This window comes from Acomys minous (assembly GCF_964271855.1).
Source record: "Acomys minous genome assembly, chromosome: 13".
Taxonomy (NCBI): domain Eukaryota; kingdom Metazoa; phylum Chordata; class Mammalia; order Rodentia; family Muridae; genus Acomys; species Acomys minous.
The window spans coordinates 109258417-109274507 of record NC_140495.1 but is presented as its reverse complement, the minus strand read 5'-3'; the positions used below and the strand labels follow the sequence as shown (position 1 = coordinate 109274507).

The window sequence follows — 16091 nt, the reverse complement described above, 5'->3', positions numbered from 1 at the left end:
CAACTACCAAGTCTACCAAGTGTTTACCTCAAAGAAGCTGACAACCATGCTTATGCTAGGTCTCATGAGTGAAATAGTTACAGTACCATGTGTTCAACAGAGCTGGGTGCCGTTCAGTGCAGAGTGTGAAAGCCTGGGCTCCATCCTTGGCACACAGAGAAAGCAGGTAGAGAAACGACATAGAAGACAACAGCACCATCACAACAGGTACATGCCCAAGTCCACACTCTCTCCACACAACAGGAAGTTTCTCAACAATAAAAACAGATGAAACCCTAACACTTGCCAAGATAAGCATGGACTGTATACACCACAGAGGAAAGCCAGCTCCAAGACGACCAGCCTGGACCCCAGCAGCCAACACTGGGGCAGACACAGCCATCTCCTAGTCAAAAAGGAACCTGGCCTACAACAAAACCCCATCTCAAAACACACAACAAAAAGACAATAACGCTGACTAAATCACCCAGACAAGAGCAAAAATAATGTCATCAGTAAAAAAGCGGGGGTGGAGGGTGGCGCACGCCTTTAATCCCAACTCTCAGGAGGCAGAGGCAGGAGGATCGCTGTGAGTTCGAGGCTAGCCTGGTCTACAAAGCAAGTCCAGGACAGCCAGGGCTGCACAGAGAAACCCTCTCTGGAAAAACCAAAAGAGATGTCAAACTAGGCAGGCCAGGGAGGTGGTACAGGCCTGTTAATAATCCAAGCATTTATGAAACAGAGCCAGGAGAGTCAACCAAAGTTCAAGACCAGCCTGATTTCCAATGCCAGGCAAATCAGGTCTGAGAATCTGACTAAAATCATCCTTTTTCAAAAACAAAACAAACAAACCAGAAAGACAAACATACATTTTCTAAGTAGAAGCCACCGTGGCAGTACATATGGTGGTGCGTCTTTGCTAACCAAATTTGGATGACCCTGTAGTAGGACAATCATGAATTGAAGGTCAGCCTGGATATAATGTGCGACTTGACTCAAAATAGGAAAATTTCCAAGGCCAGGAGCAGTTGGCAGGGCCCATCAAGGCTGAGCACACTGTGTGAAAACATGCTAAGGTGCAGTGCAGTCTAACCAAAGGCTCAGGGGTTGGAGCAGCTAACAAAAGCTTCCAGAAAGTGAAGAGAATATGATCCATTCAAAGATCCAAAACAATTATATCAGCAACCAACCAGGCCTTCAAAATCCTGAGAAAAATATAGCCAGCCTTCAAATGGACAGCCCAGCCAAACGCCTCTCAATTATGGGTCAGACTATGAGAAAACTTGGTTCAGAATGCCAAAGCCTCCAATATTTCCACTGCACTTTCAAAAAGCTTAATTTTAAGGGGATGGAAGATTGTCCAAGAAACAGGTCTAACAAACAGAAATGAGAGCCTAGGCTGAGAACCAGGAAAAGGCGCAACTAGTAAGACCAGCATGGAGCTGACGCTCCGGAGCTCTTTATTTCTTTTCTTTTCATGAGACAGGGTCTCTCTACATGGCCCTGGCTATCCAGAAGCTCATTACGTAGAGGGGTCGGTCTCGAACTCAGAGATTCTACTGCCTTTGCCTACCCAGTGCTAGAAGTAAAGGCGTATGCCACAATGCCTGGCATAGAGTATTTTTTGTTTTGTTTTTGTTGACTTTTTTGAGACGAGGTTTCTCTGTGTAGCCTTGGCTGTCCTGGACTGGCTTTGTAGACCAGGCTAGTTTCAAACTCACAGCAATCTGCCCGCCTCTGTCTCCCTGAGTCCTGTGATTAAAGGCCTACACCACCACACCCAGCTGCAAAGATGATGATTTAACTTAAAAACAAAAAACCCAACCAAACAAAACATCCAGAGCCAGGGGTGACAAGGCAAACCTTTAACCCCAGCACTAGGGAGGCTGAGAGAGGCAGGCAATCTCTAGTTTGATGCCAACCTGTCTTCAGAGCAAATTCCAGGACAGCCAGAGCTAGGGAAAAAAAAACCCTGTCTCAAAAAACAAAAACAAAAACCAAGGGCTGGAGAGATGGCTCAGTGGTTAAGAGCACTGACTGCTCTTCCAGAGGTCCTGAGTTCAATTCCCAGCATCCACATGGTGGATCATAACCATCTATAATGTGATCTTCTGGCCTGTGAGTACATATGTAGGCAGAGCACTGTATACATAATAAATAAATAGAAAGAAAGAATAGAAAAGGGGGGGACCCAAATCAAGACGGGCAGTAGTGGCGCACGCCTTTAAGCCTAGCACTCAGGAGGCAGAGGTAGGCGGATCTCTGTGAGTTCGAGGCCAGCCTGGTCTACAAAGTAAGTCCAGGACAGCTAAGTCTACACAGAGAAACCCTGTCTCGGAAAAAACAAAACAAACAAAAAAATAAAAAACAGTAACAAAAAACTCTCAACAACAACAAAAATCTAGAAAATCAAGTAAATCAAAGATGATGAAAATCATTGTATCTAGAACAGCAAAAGACTGTGCAGAAGAAGCCAGTGCTTGGGGTGGTGGCTCACACGTGTGGTTTCAGCAGCAGCGCAGATGGAGCAGCAGCAGGGACACAGCCAGCCTACAGATGCATGGGAAGAGGTGATGTGTGCGTGGTGGCATGGCTGGAGGACCTGAGCCACAGCACTCACCAAGCCCTAGGTTTGGGGGAAGCACTTCAGAAAAGAATCCAAATACACTAGTGGCTCAAGCAGCAGCAAGCAATTAAATGGCTGTCAACACAACTAAAGTCAGGCCACCCAGACATACAAGCCTGTCACAGCACTAGAGAGGCAAGAGGATATTGTTCAGGGTCAAGGGCAAGGCCATCCTAAGCTGCACAAGAAGACCCTGTCTCTAAGCAAGGCAATAATAACAAGCCCCCGGCAGCCCTCATGCAAGGCTCTGTCAACGTTCTTTTTTGTGAGCTGAAAGGAATAGGTGGTTTCCCTCTGTCTTCCAGGACACTCCGGGAGGCCTCACCCCTACTCTAGAAAATCCCAGGTGTGCCTGCATCGCACCTCTGAAGTGAATTTATATCTTGTTTAACATTAGCAATCCTTCCATTCCCTAATCACTAAAGTTACATCATACCGGCTTGTCACATTTCCAAACATCAGCTATTATAAGAAGCCTCCTTTGGGGCTGTCAGTTCCTGCCTATCATGTACAGAACCCTGGGTTCCGCTCCCAACAGCCCAGAGCCGGACAGTGTAGCAGTGTGGAGCAGACAGGAGGAGAAACACGTTGGGGAGCAGCAGTGGGGGTGGGGTTTAAATGTGAAAAGAAAAGCACAAAATCAAAAATAGTAAAGACTAGATTCATTTCCCAGCACCAAACCAAAAGATGGAAGGGACCAGATGGATTATACACCGTTTAAAACATCCACACAGAGAGGAGCTCGTGATTAAAACAAGTGCTGCAAACCAAGTTAAGAGACAAGCTGAAGGGAAGGTATAGGGAAGGGAACCAAGGCTTCCCACATGTGGGGAATATACCCTAATGAATTATAATCTAACCAGAGATGGACGGACGGACGGACGGACAGATGGACAGACAGACAGACAGACAGACGGAGAACACGAAAGCAAATGTAGATCTTTCTTTTATTATTTATTTGGAAGAGGAGGTTTGTTGTTGTTGTTGTTATTTTGAGACAGGGTCTCTCTGTGTCAACCTTGGTGGTCCTGGCCAACACCACACGGAGAGAGTATATCCTCAGATTGCAAAGCCCTAGACCCTCTCGGTGCTGCCACTGCCAACTGGCAAAAATCACACCCCTCAAGAGACAATTAACAGGTGTGAAGAAGCTAAAGCTCAAACTAAAATCCCACACTTGGGATTAGAACAAAAACATTTATTTTCATTAACACAATTGAGTTTACAAAGAAACCAAAACTTCCATACAGGAGAGCCAACGGCAGGTAGGCACCTGGCCTGAGATGACCACCACACACAGCACAAGCCTGTCAACCAGCACACCATGCCTGTGCACACTAACTACTCTATCTACTCAATGTATAAATTATCTGTGAAAGAACTTTCATTTGCCCACCATTTCAATTGTTGTCTCAGGATTACTGCCTCCTCCTGCTAACCTAGGCCTGGTCTTGGAAGCTTCTAGCCACCGTACAATCTAACCCAGGCCTAGAGTGTTTCAGCCTCCGAGACGTAACTGCTTAGTGAGCTCGCCCTCACTTGCTCTTCCAGCTGTTCTGACTCAGACTCCTCTCCCAGGGGATCTATTCAATCTGGCTTCTCTCTGGGCCTCTGAATTGTTCTACTTGGCCTCAGACTAAACTCCAGCCATCTTTTCTAATCTCTGGCGGCTCCGGTCTTCACCTGAGTTCTCTCTCTGCAACCCACCTCTCTATCACTGTCCTCTCCCTCCTTCTCTGTGTCGCTCCCTTAAGTAGCTTCCCTTTCCTCTCTCTTCTCCTGAGAGTTGAGTGGGCTGGAGAGATGGCTCAGAGGTTAAGAGCGCCGCCTGCTCTTCCAGAGGTCCTGAGTTCAATCCCAGCAACCACATGGCGGCTCACAACCATCTATAATGTGATCTAACATCCTCTTCTGCAGATAAAGCACTCACATGCAATAAATAAAATAAATAAATCTTAAAAAAAAAAAAAAAGAGTTGAGCATATCCCATTCTGTCAAATCTTATCATTTTCTTTTTCTGCCAGTTAAACATTTCTTTCAAAACTGAGTACTTCCTTCTACAAGCTATCTTTACCTTTATGTTTTGGACTAAAGGCATCTATCACTGGGTAATCCCAGCACTCGGGAGGCAGAGGCAGGCAGATCTATGTGAGTATGAGGCCAGCCTGGTCTACCAAGAGTCCAGGACAGCTGGAGCTGTTACACAAAGAAAAAAAAAACCCACACACTGAGATGGCTCAGTAGTTAAAAGCACTGACTACTCTTGTAGAGGACCTAGGTTCAATTCCAGGACCCACCCAACTCCAGTCTCAAGCAATCTAATGCCCTCCCTTGGCCTCCTAGGACACCAGGCATGCACATGTTACACAGACATACATACATACAGGCCAACACTCAACACACTAAATATAAAGAGTGTGTGTGTGTGTGTGTGTGTGTGTGTGTGTGTGTGTGTGTGTGTGTGTAGACAGTTTCTCTGTGTAGCCTTGCTGTCCTGGAACATCACTGAGGAGGATTTTTTTTAAGTAAGTCTACACTCAGTGCACACACAGACACCAGAGATAGGTGCTCTGATCTGTGTTAGATGTGAGGTTTTTTTTTTAAAAGGAGGGGGAGGGGGACCTGAAGAAATAGCTCAGAGACTAAGAACACTGGCTGTTTTTCCAAAGGTCCTAAATTCAATTCCCGGCAGCAACCATGTGGTGGTTCACAACCATCTATAATGAGATCTGATGCTCACTTTTGGCATGCAGGTAGAATACTGTATATATAATAAATAAATCTTAAAAAAAAAAAAAGTCCTAAGGCACCTGGGACAATCTCTCATCAAACAGTTAAAAGGATGTCTTTCTGCAAGAAAGATCACAATGTGAAGACCCAGTGGCTGTCTTAGTCTGGAGGATGTTGGCTGGCTGGATTTTATCCCAGCACTCAGGAGGCTGAAGCAGGTGGACCTGAGTTCAAGGCCAGCCTGATCTACAAGGTAAGTTCCAGGACAGCCTGGGATACACAGAGAAACTGTCTCCAAAAAAATAAAATAAAATAAATAATTTTTTTAAAGACAGAAGCAGCAAGTGTTGCTGTTGGTGTTGCCATTGAAAAAGAAAAATGTTGGTTGCGCGGTGGTAACAAAGCCCTAATCCCAGCATGTGACAAGCAGAAGCAGAAAGGTCTCGGAATTCAGGCCAGCCTGGTCTACAGAGTGAGTTCCAGGACAGCCAAGGCTACACAGAAAAGCTCTGTTTCAAAAAACCAAAACCAACAACAACAAAAAAGAAAAATGTTAAGGCAACTTGGGGATTCGGAAGTGCAAGTCTACAATGCATCCATCGGAACATAAAAATCCCTGGCACCAAAAATGAAGACACAAAGGTTGTTTTAAGACACAGTTTCTCTGTGCAGCCCAAGCTGTCCTCGAACTCATAAAGATCCCCCTGCCTCTGCCCCCAACATGCTGGGATTAAAAGCATGTGATGCAAGTGAGAAACAGAAGAGAGAAAACACTTGCAGAACTAGCAACAACTCAGAAGTTAAGCACACTGGATGCTGCTGCAGAGGCCCCAGGCTCAGTTCTAACATCCTTTTAGTAGCTCAACCGCCTGTAAGGGCCGTTTCAGGAAATCTGACGGCCTTTCTGGCCCCCATGGATAGCAGGCAGACTCGGCACACATACCAGGCAGATGAAACACTCATAGACATAAGTAAATCGTTTTAAAAATTAATTTTAAAAACTCACCAAGATTTTCCATAAATGGAAAAGAGGGGGAAAAACATAAAAATCAGATGTTGACTGGTTCAGCAGCTGGTAGAGTCCTGCCTAGCAGCCACAGCAATGCATGTGGGGTTGGGGAACAATAGGGCACCCTGAACATCTGTAACCCCAGCACTGAGGAAGTGAGGTAGTTTCAGGTTACATGGCCTATGAGAAACAATGGAAAGCAAAACAAAAAACCTGGTGTGGCGCCTCCCACCTGTCATTCCTACACTTCAGAGGCAGGATGGTGGAGGTTCATCTGTTGTATTTTGATGCTAATTACTGCTTGCAGTCTCTGTGCCCCACCTTGTACCTTTTTGACCAATAAAAGGCTATCACACCTGGGCAGGGCAAATGGAACAGGCGTGGCTAAGGTTCCAGGGCTGAAGGTGGTGACAGTGGGGAAGAGGAGGAGGAGGGGAGAGGGAGAGAGGGAGAGGAGGAGGAGGAAGAGAGAGAGAGGGAGAGGAGGAGAGAGGGAGAGGAAGAGAGAGGGGGGGGGAGAGAGAGAGAATATGAAAATATATCTTGGGAAAAAGGAGACAGGAGGGGAGGGGAGGAAGAAGGCGGCTGCACCATGGGTTAGGTGGAGGAGAAGCATGTGGATGGAGGATTAGGCCCAGATGAAGAACATTAGCAGGCTGGAGAGATGGCTCAGAGGTTAAGAGCACTGTTTGCTTTTCCAAAGGTCCTGAGTTCAATTATCAGCAACCACATGGTGGCTCACAACCATCTGTAATGAGATCTGGTGCCCACTTCTGGCATGCAGACACAACATTGTATACATAATAAATAAATCTTAAAAAAAAAAAAAGAACATTAGCAAATATTTGGGATTATGGATGGGAGGTAGCTTGATAGAAATTATTACAAGCAGCTGGTGTGGGGTTGGGGCAGGGATCCCATTAGCTGACACAGCACAGTGATTCAAGTATGAACAGTCAGCACGTCTCCCAATTTTTAGAATCACAGCCATGTAACATCAAACCGAGCGTTTTATGTGTATGTAGGGCACATCCATGAAACACAATTGGAAGGCTGAGACAGAAAGGTTCTATGTCACTAAAGCCTGGGACATAGCTGAGCTTTTATCTCAGTGCAGGAGGCCCTATGTGAAGGAGGGGAAAAAGAATGTCCTGGCAGTTGGCTCGGTGGATAAAAGCTTGTTGCTCTGCAAACCTGATGATGAGCTGGTCCCTGAACTACCGAGGAAGGAGAACTGATGCCCTGAGTTGTCCTCTGACCCCTATATGAGCATCAGGGAATGTGCACAACACACAACAGCAATAAGGACAGAAGCATGGCCAGCCTTCCCACTAGCTAAGGCAGGAGGACCAAGCAAGTGTTCACAGCTCCACAGTGAAATGAGGGCCATCAGAGTTAAATACTAATCTTATTACTATCATGAACAGTTCAGCAAATGCTCACTGAACACCCACCATGTCTACAACACTGTACAAGAAGCTCAGGGGCATTTCCAGAGGATGCGTGTGATGTTACATAAATGTAAGAGTTCAGAGAAGAGTGTTCTAAGAATGATGCTAAACTAAATGTGCCAATTCCAAAAAAACACAAAAAAAGCCCTGTGATTTCCTAAGCCAGGAAGAAAGGAGAGAGGACATTTTAATCGGAAAAAAGTAGCTTACCGCTAGGAAAGCAATGCTATGTGGGGGAAATAAGCACAAATAAATGTAATGAAAATGCCTCCACCAAGGAAGGCCGTATACACAGAGAATGGGAAAGTATGTACAAGCCATGTGTCTACCACCCAGAACATGTAACAGTCAACAAACACGTAAGAGATAAGTACCTAGGAAAATAAGAATCCATATCATAAGGAAGAGGCTGGCAAGCCCACTCAGCAGGAAAGGTGCTTGCTATGCAAGCCTACTGATCTCAGCTCATCCAAAAAGTTGTCTGTTGTATGCGCACAAAAACATCCAAAACATCATAGCACAGTACTGTCTCACATTCACCAGGGTAATTAAGTTGTCTTAGGGATGATGTGAAGAAACTAGGGCAGGCTTCATTCATCACTTGTAGGGATGTAAATCATCAGTCACCAGGGAGTGTGTGGAGCAGTTCTCCTAGCCAGCTCAACGCAGCTTTCCATGCCTAAGTGACGCAGGTGCTCACATGGCTACAGACAGCACTGTTCACAGCAGCCACCATAAGCGCCTAGACGCCCTCCACAGGTGAAGGCTATACACACAGAGTGGAGTGGTACTCGGCCACACAGCACAAGCTCTAATAACTAATAACGCAAAGGTGCAACTCAAACACTCAGTGCTCACTTAGCAAGTGTGAAGCTCTGGAGGGAAAGAGAAAGACAGGGCAGAGAGGAGAAGGAAGAAGCCAGACCCAAAGGCCAAATGTTTTATCACTCTATTTATAGGCTAGCCCCACCTGAGGTCACAACTGAGGGCAGTTGCCAGGGATGGTGGGGGGGCCACAGCGGGAGGGAGTGGGGGCGACTGCCTTGCCTCTGGGGTGACTGCTGTGAAGCACTGTGAGGCACTGGGGAGACTTCACCGGGCCTGCTGGCTCATACCTGTCATCTCAGCAAACTAAGAGGCAGAGGCAGGAAGAGCCAACCTGGTCTACACAGCCATTTGCAGGGCAGCCAGGGTTATACAGCAGAATCCTGCCTCAAAACAGGACGGTTAATAGCAATATTCTATGCCAAAACAATCAACTCCACGCTTGTCACTTACGACCTCGTCACTCCTCTCCAAAGCAAAACTCTCCACAGACGTCTGCGCACATCCTCAATCATGTTTGAGGTTTCACTGTCACGTTAGTGTAGACTCCAGAATCTTCCTGGGTACCACACAACTTTCCTCTGTGGTTGCAGGTACTGAATTTCCTATCAGAGCAAACTATCACAGGAGTGACCGTCTCCTGCTTTTCTTTATACTATTGCTAGCATCTGCCCAAAAGCGTACTTGTTTACGTCCTGCCTAGTAGGGCTGGAGAGATGGCTTAGGAGTTAAAAGTGCTTATTTCTCTTTCAGAGGACCCAAGTTCCATTCTCAGCACCCACAATGGGGACTCACAGCTGCCTACAACTGCAGATGCAGGAATCCAACACCTCTGGACTCTACGGGCACCTGCACTCGTGTGTACATACTGATACATACACACACAAGCATGCCCATAATTAAAAAAAATTAAAAACAAAACAAAAAAACAAGATAGGCGGTGGTGGTGCACATCTTTAATCCCAGCACTCAGGAGGCAGAGGCAGGTAGATCTCTGTGGGTTTGAGGCCAGCCTGGTCTACAAAGCAAGTTCAAGATAGTCAAGACACAAAGAAACCCTGTCTCAACAAACAAACCAAAAAAAACAAAAAACAAAACAAAAAACCAACAACAAAAAGAAAAAAACACGAAGGGCTGGAGAGATGGCTCAGAGGTTAAGAGCACTGTTCTTCCAAAGGTCCTGAGTTCAATTCCCAGCACCACATGGTGGCTCACAGCCATCTATAATGAGATCTGGTGTCCTGGTGTGCAGTTAGTTGTACAGGCAAAACACAACATTGTATACATAATAATAATAATAATAATAATAATAATAATAATAATAATAATAATAATAATAATAATAATAATAATAATAAAAAAACAAAACCAAATACTCCCTGGTAGCTAGTGTTTGCTGTTGCACAGTAGATGAGCTCTGGGGTGGTGGTGGGTGGGATATGGGAAAGAAACTACCCCTGGAGCTGGGTGGTGGTCAAGCCCAGCACTAGTCAGGCACAGGCAGGCAGATTTCTAAGTTTGAGGCTAGCCTGGTCTTCAGAGCCAGTTACAGGACAGACGGGGCTACACCGAGAAACCCTGGTCAAGAAATCAATCAATCATCAAAGACTTTACTGAATAAATGCTACACAACATTCTTCAACATTAACACTGAACAGATGGAAAGTGAGAAGTCGTGAAAATTACACAGGCGTGTGAGATCTGAATACATACAAAAGGTAGCACGAAGCAGGGCTTAAATGTAAGTAACCAAGACAGCAAGTGGCACCATGGTTAAAAAGCATCATCTTAAAATGAAGATTCTGAGGCCGGCTGTGGTGGCGCTCGCCTTTAATCCCAGCACTCAGGAGGCAGAGGCAGGTGGATCGCTGTGAGTTCGAGGCCAGCCTGGTCTACAAAGTGAGTCCAGGACAGCCAAGGCTACACAGAGCAGCCCTGTCTTGAAAAACCAAACAAAGCAAAGCAACACTTTGGTCCTGTATGTTTATTCTTTTGGGAGGACAGGGTCTTACACAGCCCAGGCTGGCCTGGAAGCCATCATCTTTCCACACCCAGGTGCTGGGATTCAAGTGTGTGTCCTTGCTGCCCAAGTAATTCTGTTTTGTATTTTTTGTTTTCTTTTGAGACAGGGTTTCTCTGTGTAGCCCTGGCTGTTCTGGACTCACTTTGTAGACCAGGATGGCCTTGAACTCACAGTGCCCATGCCTCTCAGAGTGCTGGGATTACAGGTGTGCCCGACTGCACCCAGCTTAAAGATTTTTTTTTGGTAGTTGAAATTAATGTTTTTACAATGCATTTTTAGCATTTACAAACACTTTCAAAAACAAAGGCATAGTCTTTTCAGTGCTGTACCTGTAGGACTTCCGTTTTTAAAAGGCCATCAGTGACTATGTCCTAATGAGTAAACTCAGTGTCCAGTGGCCAAACTGAGGGCTAGGGTGTAGCTCAGTGGTTAGAGCAGTTGCCTAGCGTTCACAATGCCCTTCATCGGTTCAATCCTCAATACCAAAACAACTAAATGGAATATGTTGTTGGTCAGTGGAGCTTTCTTCATACATGTGACTGGGCTAGGAATAGAGAATTTGTAAGAGCCAGTTAAGGTGGCGCACGCCTTTAGTCCCAGCACTCGGGAGGCAGAGGCAGGCGGATCACTGTGAGTTCGAGGCCAGCCTGGTCTACAAAGTGAGTCCATGACAGCCAAGGCTACACAGAGAAGCCCTGACTTGAGAAACAGAAGAAAAACAAAACAAAAAAGAAGCCAGGCATGATGGTGCACACCTTTAATTCCAGCACCAGGGAGGCAGAGACAGGCTGATTTCCGTAAATTCCAAGCCAGCTTGGACTATAGAAGGAGTTTCAAGACAGCCAAGGCTACATAGTAAAAACTCTGTCTCAAAATAAAGATTTTGTAGGAGCTCAGCGGCCTACAAGCCAGCATGTGGAAGGCTGGTACAGGATGATCACCAAGTTATAGGTCAGTCTGGGCTAAGTGAATCCTAGTAGTGTATCCAAAAAAGTACACTGAATGAAATGTATTATCCTAACTAGGTTTAAGTGTACAATTCATTGTTGAATAGACTTTAAACTCATTTTCCATTCTCTTTCTATGTGGTCAGCACAAATACTTTTTTCTTGGAGACAGAGATTCTCCATGTAGACCAGGCTGGCCTCTCACTCAGATCACCTGCTTCTGCCTCTAAGTGCTGGGATTGAATGTATGTGCCACCACACTCAGGGGCACAATATTTTAGAGGACATTAATTTAGGAGTCAGCATTGGATTGATTTGAGTAACAGGTGGGAGATGGTGTCAGGCATTCTTAGTGAGGTTCATACTGTGTGGCTTAGGTGCTGAAACCTCGTAGGCTCCCTCTCAGGATCTTCAGGGAGCCGTGAGTTATTTTTGCTAACCGCCTGAGCGCACCACGGGTGAAGTGAGTATTTTTATCTCTCAGGAAGGGTTTCATGTACCCCAGGCTGGCCCTGGATTTGCTATTTAGTTTAGGACGACCTTGAACTTTCAATCCTCCGGCCTCTACCGGAATTGGGGATCATAGGTAGACAGCACACCTAGTGTATACACTGTGCTAGGGAACAACCTGGGACTGTGGGTGCTAGGCTATGGTCCCGGTCTGGAACATATGTTCTCTAGGAAAAAACTGAGGACACATTCTTACACAGTAGCACCTTCCTGTTGTCAGCATCGTCAGAAACCTCCTGTTAAGTAAAGGTGTAGAGCCGGGCATGGTGGTGCACGCCTTTAGTCCCAGCACTTGGGAGGCAGAGGCAGATGGATCATTGTGAGTTCGAGGCCAGCCGTTCTACAAAGTGAGTCCAGGACAGCCAAGACAACAGAGAAACCCTGTCTGGGGGGGGGGGGGGGGGCCAGGTGCAGCCAGAGAGATGGAGCAATACCCAGTGTGAAAAGTCACCTTTACCTCTTGTGTGATCATCCTGGTGGCTCAGGGTACAATGCATCTTGAGTACTGAGTACACAGTTTGGCGATGTGGTTTTGAGAACTTTTTTTAACTTAAAAAAAAAATGAGTGTGCGGTAGTGACACATGCCATTAGCTCAGGAAGCAGAGGTAGGCAAATCTCTTGTGAGTTCCAGGCCACCCTTCCTGGTCCACAAAGGAAGTTCAGGACAGCCAGAGTTACATAACAGATACCCTGTCTCATAAAAAAACAACAGCAGCACTTGGGAGGCAGAGGCAGGCCAATCTCTGAGTTCAAAGCCAGCCTGGTCTACAGAGTGAGTTCCAGGGCTACACAGAGAAACTGTCTCAAAAAACCTAAACCAAACAAACCCACCACCACCAAATAAACCCAACTTTTACCTATTGTTACTTTGTGGAATGCTGCATGCAGGTGTATGGAGGTCGGGTCTTTTGAGACAGGGCTTCTCTGTGTCACAGCCCTGGCTGGTCTCAGGGGAGCTCACAGACATCTGCCTGCCTCTGTCTCCTGAGTGATGGAATTAAAGGTGGGCACCCCTATACCTGGCTCAGGGAGTCAGGTTCGTAAGTTACTTTTTCTTAGCCACAGTACCTCACCTGTTCCTCACTTTTCAAAAACTGCAAAACAATCTTAGATGGCAGAAATCCTCCAAGCATATAAAATTATGCTGGTTTTGTAGTTAGAATAACTGTTGCAATAAACACTGGCAGACAACTCACCTCTGTAATCCCAGCACTCAGACTAAAGATTTAAATGGTCAAGTCAGGAGAAACTGGGGAGAAATAATGTTCTTTCCTACCAAACTGGCAACAACTTGCCAAGATTCCTAGTATAAATAAGAGGGAAAAAGGAGCTAGGAGATGGGACGCAGGTGGACTGAGAGCCAGAGCTCTTAAGACCTACTCTAGAGCAACACCCCTTCCTGCTTTAGGTCCATAACCCACCATTCTGTTTCAGGCATAGGTTGATGCTCAGAATTCTCTTTGTTTGTTTGGCTTTTTGTTTTGTTTTTCAAGACAGGCTTTCTCTGAGCAGCCCTGACTGTCCCGGAACTCACTCTTGTAGACCAGGCTGGCCTTAAGTTCAGAGATCCACCTGCTTCTGCCTCCTGAGTACTGGAATTAAAAAGCGTGCACTACCACCTGACCATTTTTTTTTCTTTTTAAGATAAAACTCTCACCGTGGTGCCCCTGGTTGGCCTGGAACTTGCTATATAGACTGGGCTGGCCTTAACTCACAGACATCTGCCTGCCTCTGTCTCCCAAATACTGGATTTAAAGGTGTGGACCCACAAAACACACCTAGTTGGTGCTCAGAAAGTTAGCTACAATCCTTGCAGCAGATCACCTGGAGCTCAGGTACAAGCAGAGGAGCTAGAGGGACAGCTTGGCAACTAGGAGTGCACACTCCCCACACTACCCTGGCACAGGGCAGGAGTTCAGTTCCCAACACCCACTAATAGCAGCTTACAACGCCCAGGAACTCCAGCGCAGGTGTATCTGATGCCTCTGGCTTCCAAAACAACTTTAACACACATGCACATACTCAAGTGTAATCAGAAAATAAAAAGAATTAACCTGTGTGGTTTTTTTGTTGTTGTTGTTTTAAAGATCAAAACAGAACTCAATACTTTTTTAACTCTAAAGACTGAGTCCTATATTTAATGCCTCCCAGAGTTTACCAAATGCAAAAAAAAAAAAAAAAAAAAAAAAAAAATTAAGGCCACTAATGAGAACATCCACAGAAGTATTGGTTCTCAGGACAAGCACCATGGGGCAAGCACTGGGATAACAAGCTAAGCTCACAACCTCTTTTCAGGCATTGCTTGAGGCACCTGGTGGAAATAAACGGGAGTTTGTTCACAGGATGCCAAGAGAAACAAGATTCCACACGTCAGGGCACTGAATGCTCAACACGGGGCAAAGGGCACGCACCTCCTTCCTTTTCGATCAAATCCAGATTGGTTGCTTCACCCGAGAGCCTCTCAAAGGCAGCCTCATGGTCTCCGGTGCCTCCCTCACCCTGTGTGAACTCAACTACCCTACCTGGAGACACCTCCGTACCGAGATAGTCTTCTGCCCCACTTTGGTCTTTACACCCCAACTACAGGCCAAAACACTTGGTCCCCAACCCAACCGTTTTTATACTGGTGTTCCGTCAAATAAACCCCACCTCCATTGCCTGTATTCGGCAAGCTTGTCAAAGTTCCCAAGGCCAACCCTCGGCCCAGGACTCCAGTCTCTTCACAAAGTTCCCGCCCCCAAGACCGTCTCCTTTCCTCCACTTTGTCTTTCCCCAGGTCGGGCACTACAGGTCCTCCATTAGACCTCACTTTTCCCTGGCACATCTCCTTTCTTACCGTTCTCAGTTTATTATCGTTTGCGATCCCCCAACCCGCCCCAGAGTTATTTTTTCCCCCCTCATCTCTCCTCAGATGGCAACACACACGATCTAGTCTCAGCTCCCGTGCCCAGGGTTCGACCTAACACACTCCCCTCAAGTTTCCCCACAGTCCTGTCACCCTCAGCCCCTTCACTCCACACCTATCTAAAAGAAAAACCGCTTCGCAACCCCCTCCCCGGTGCTTTCTACCCAAAGAGCACACACTTTTCGTCCCAGGTCGGCTCTCCCTTGGCTTCGGGCCCAGGGCTCTCCCCTCTCCCCATACTCCTCGGGCCGGACTCCCCAGCCACCCCCCAGCCTTGGGCCCTGCCCTGGCCGGCCAGCGGGCTCGGGTGTTGCTTCCCTCGGGGCCGCGAGGCCGCTGCCAGCGGGGCTGCCTCCGCGTGGGGCCGGCTCACCAGTTGGTCATGTCCAGGAAGAAGGCGCAGCCGGCCGGGTTGAGCTGGAAGCCGAGGAGCCGCTGGAACTCGGAGATGAGCACGTCCTTGTCCGTGGTGCCCAGGCAGCTGAACTTCTGCATGAGCTCGGGGTCCAGGTCCACGTCCATGCCCTCCATGGCGGGCGGGAGGGCCCGGACGCACAGCTTCCTCCGCCCCGGACTGCTTCCCCACGGGCGGCCGCCGCGCCCGGGCCCGGGCCCCACGAAGGCGGCGGCCCGCTGCTGGCCGGCGCCGCGCGCGCTGCTCCGAGGCAGGCCCCAGGCCTCTCACCGCCTCACGGGCTGCGCGCGCCGCGCCGCACCGCTCGCTCCCTGTCCTGCTAGCGTCTGGGCTCGCGCTTTCCCCCCCCCTCCCACCCCCCCGGCGCCCGCCTCCGCCGCCGCCGCTGCCGCCGCCGCGGTTCGCAGCACCGTCGCCTCCGCCTCCTCGCGCGTCGCGCCCAGTGCGCACGCGCGGAGGGGGCCGCCTGGGCCCCGCCCCTTCCTCTCCCGAAGGCCCACCCTTAGTGACGTCATAAGCAAGTGACGTCCCTGGCGTGACCTCACCGAGGCGAAGCGGAGGTCCGGGCCAGGAAACGGGAAGCAGGAAAAGGGCAGTCCCGGGCGGGTCTGTGGCCTCGCTGGAGCCTCCACGCTGCGTGGGAGGAGTCCGTGAGCTTGGGTTGTGCTTC

The 16091-nt window shown here is 47.8% G+C and overlaps 1 protein-coding gene across 5 annotated transcripts in view; it reads right to left on the bottom strand.

Moving 5' to 3' along the window:
* Positions 1–15776, bottom strand: part of ILRUN (inflammation and lipid regulator with UBA-like and NBR1-like domains) — a 65133-nt gene extending 49357 nt beyond the window's left edge. For 2 of the 5 annotated variants that reach the window (XM_084754183.1, XM_084754181.1), the window contains exon 1: positions 15380–15775. In XM_084754183.1, coding sequence (XP_084610309.1) covers positions 15380–15537 — 158 coding nt within the window. In that variant the 5' untranslated portion in view covers positions 15538–15775. Of the gene's footprint in view, positions 1–15379 lie in introns of all 5 variants that reach the window. The other 3 variants (XM_084754182.1, XM_084754185.1, XM_084754184.1) reach the window with 2 other exon arrangements.
* Between the last annotated feature and the right edge of the window lie 315 nt (positions 15777–16091).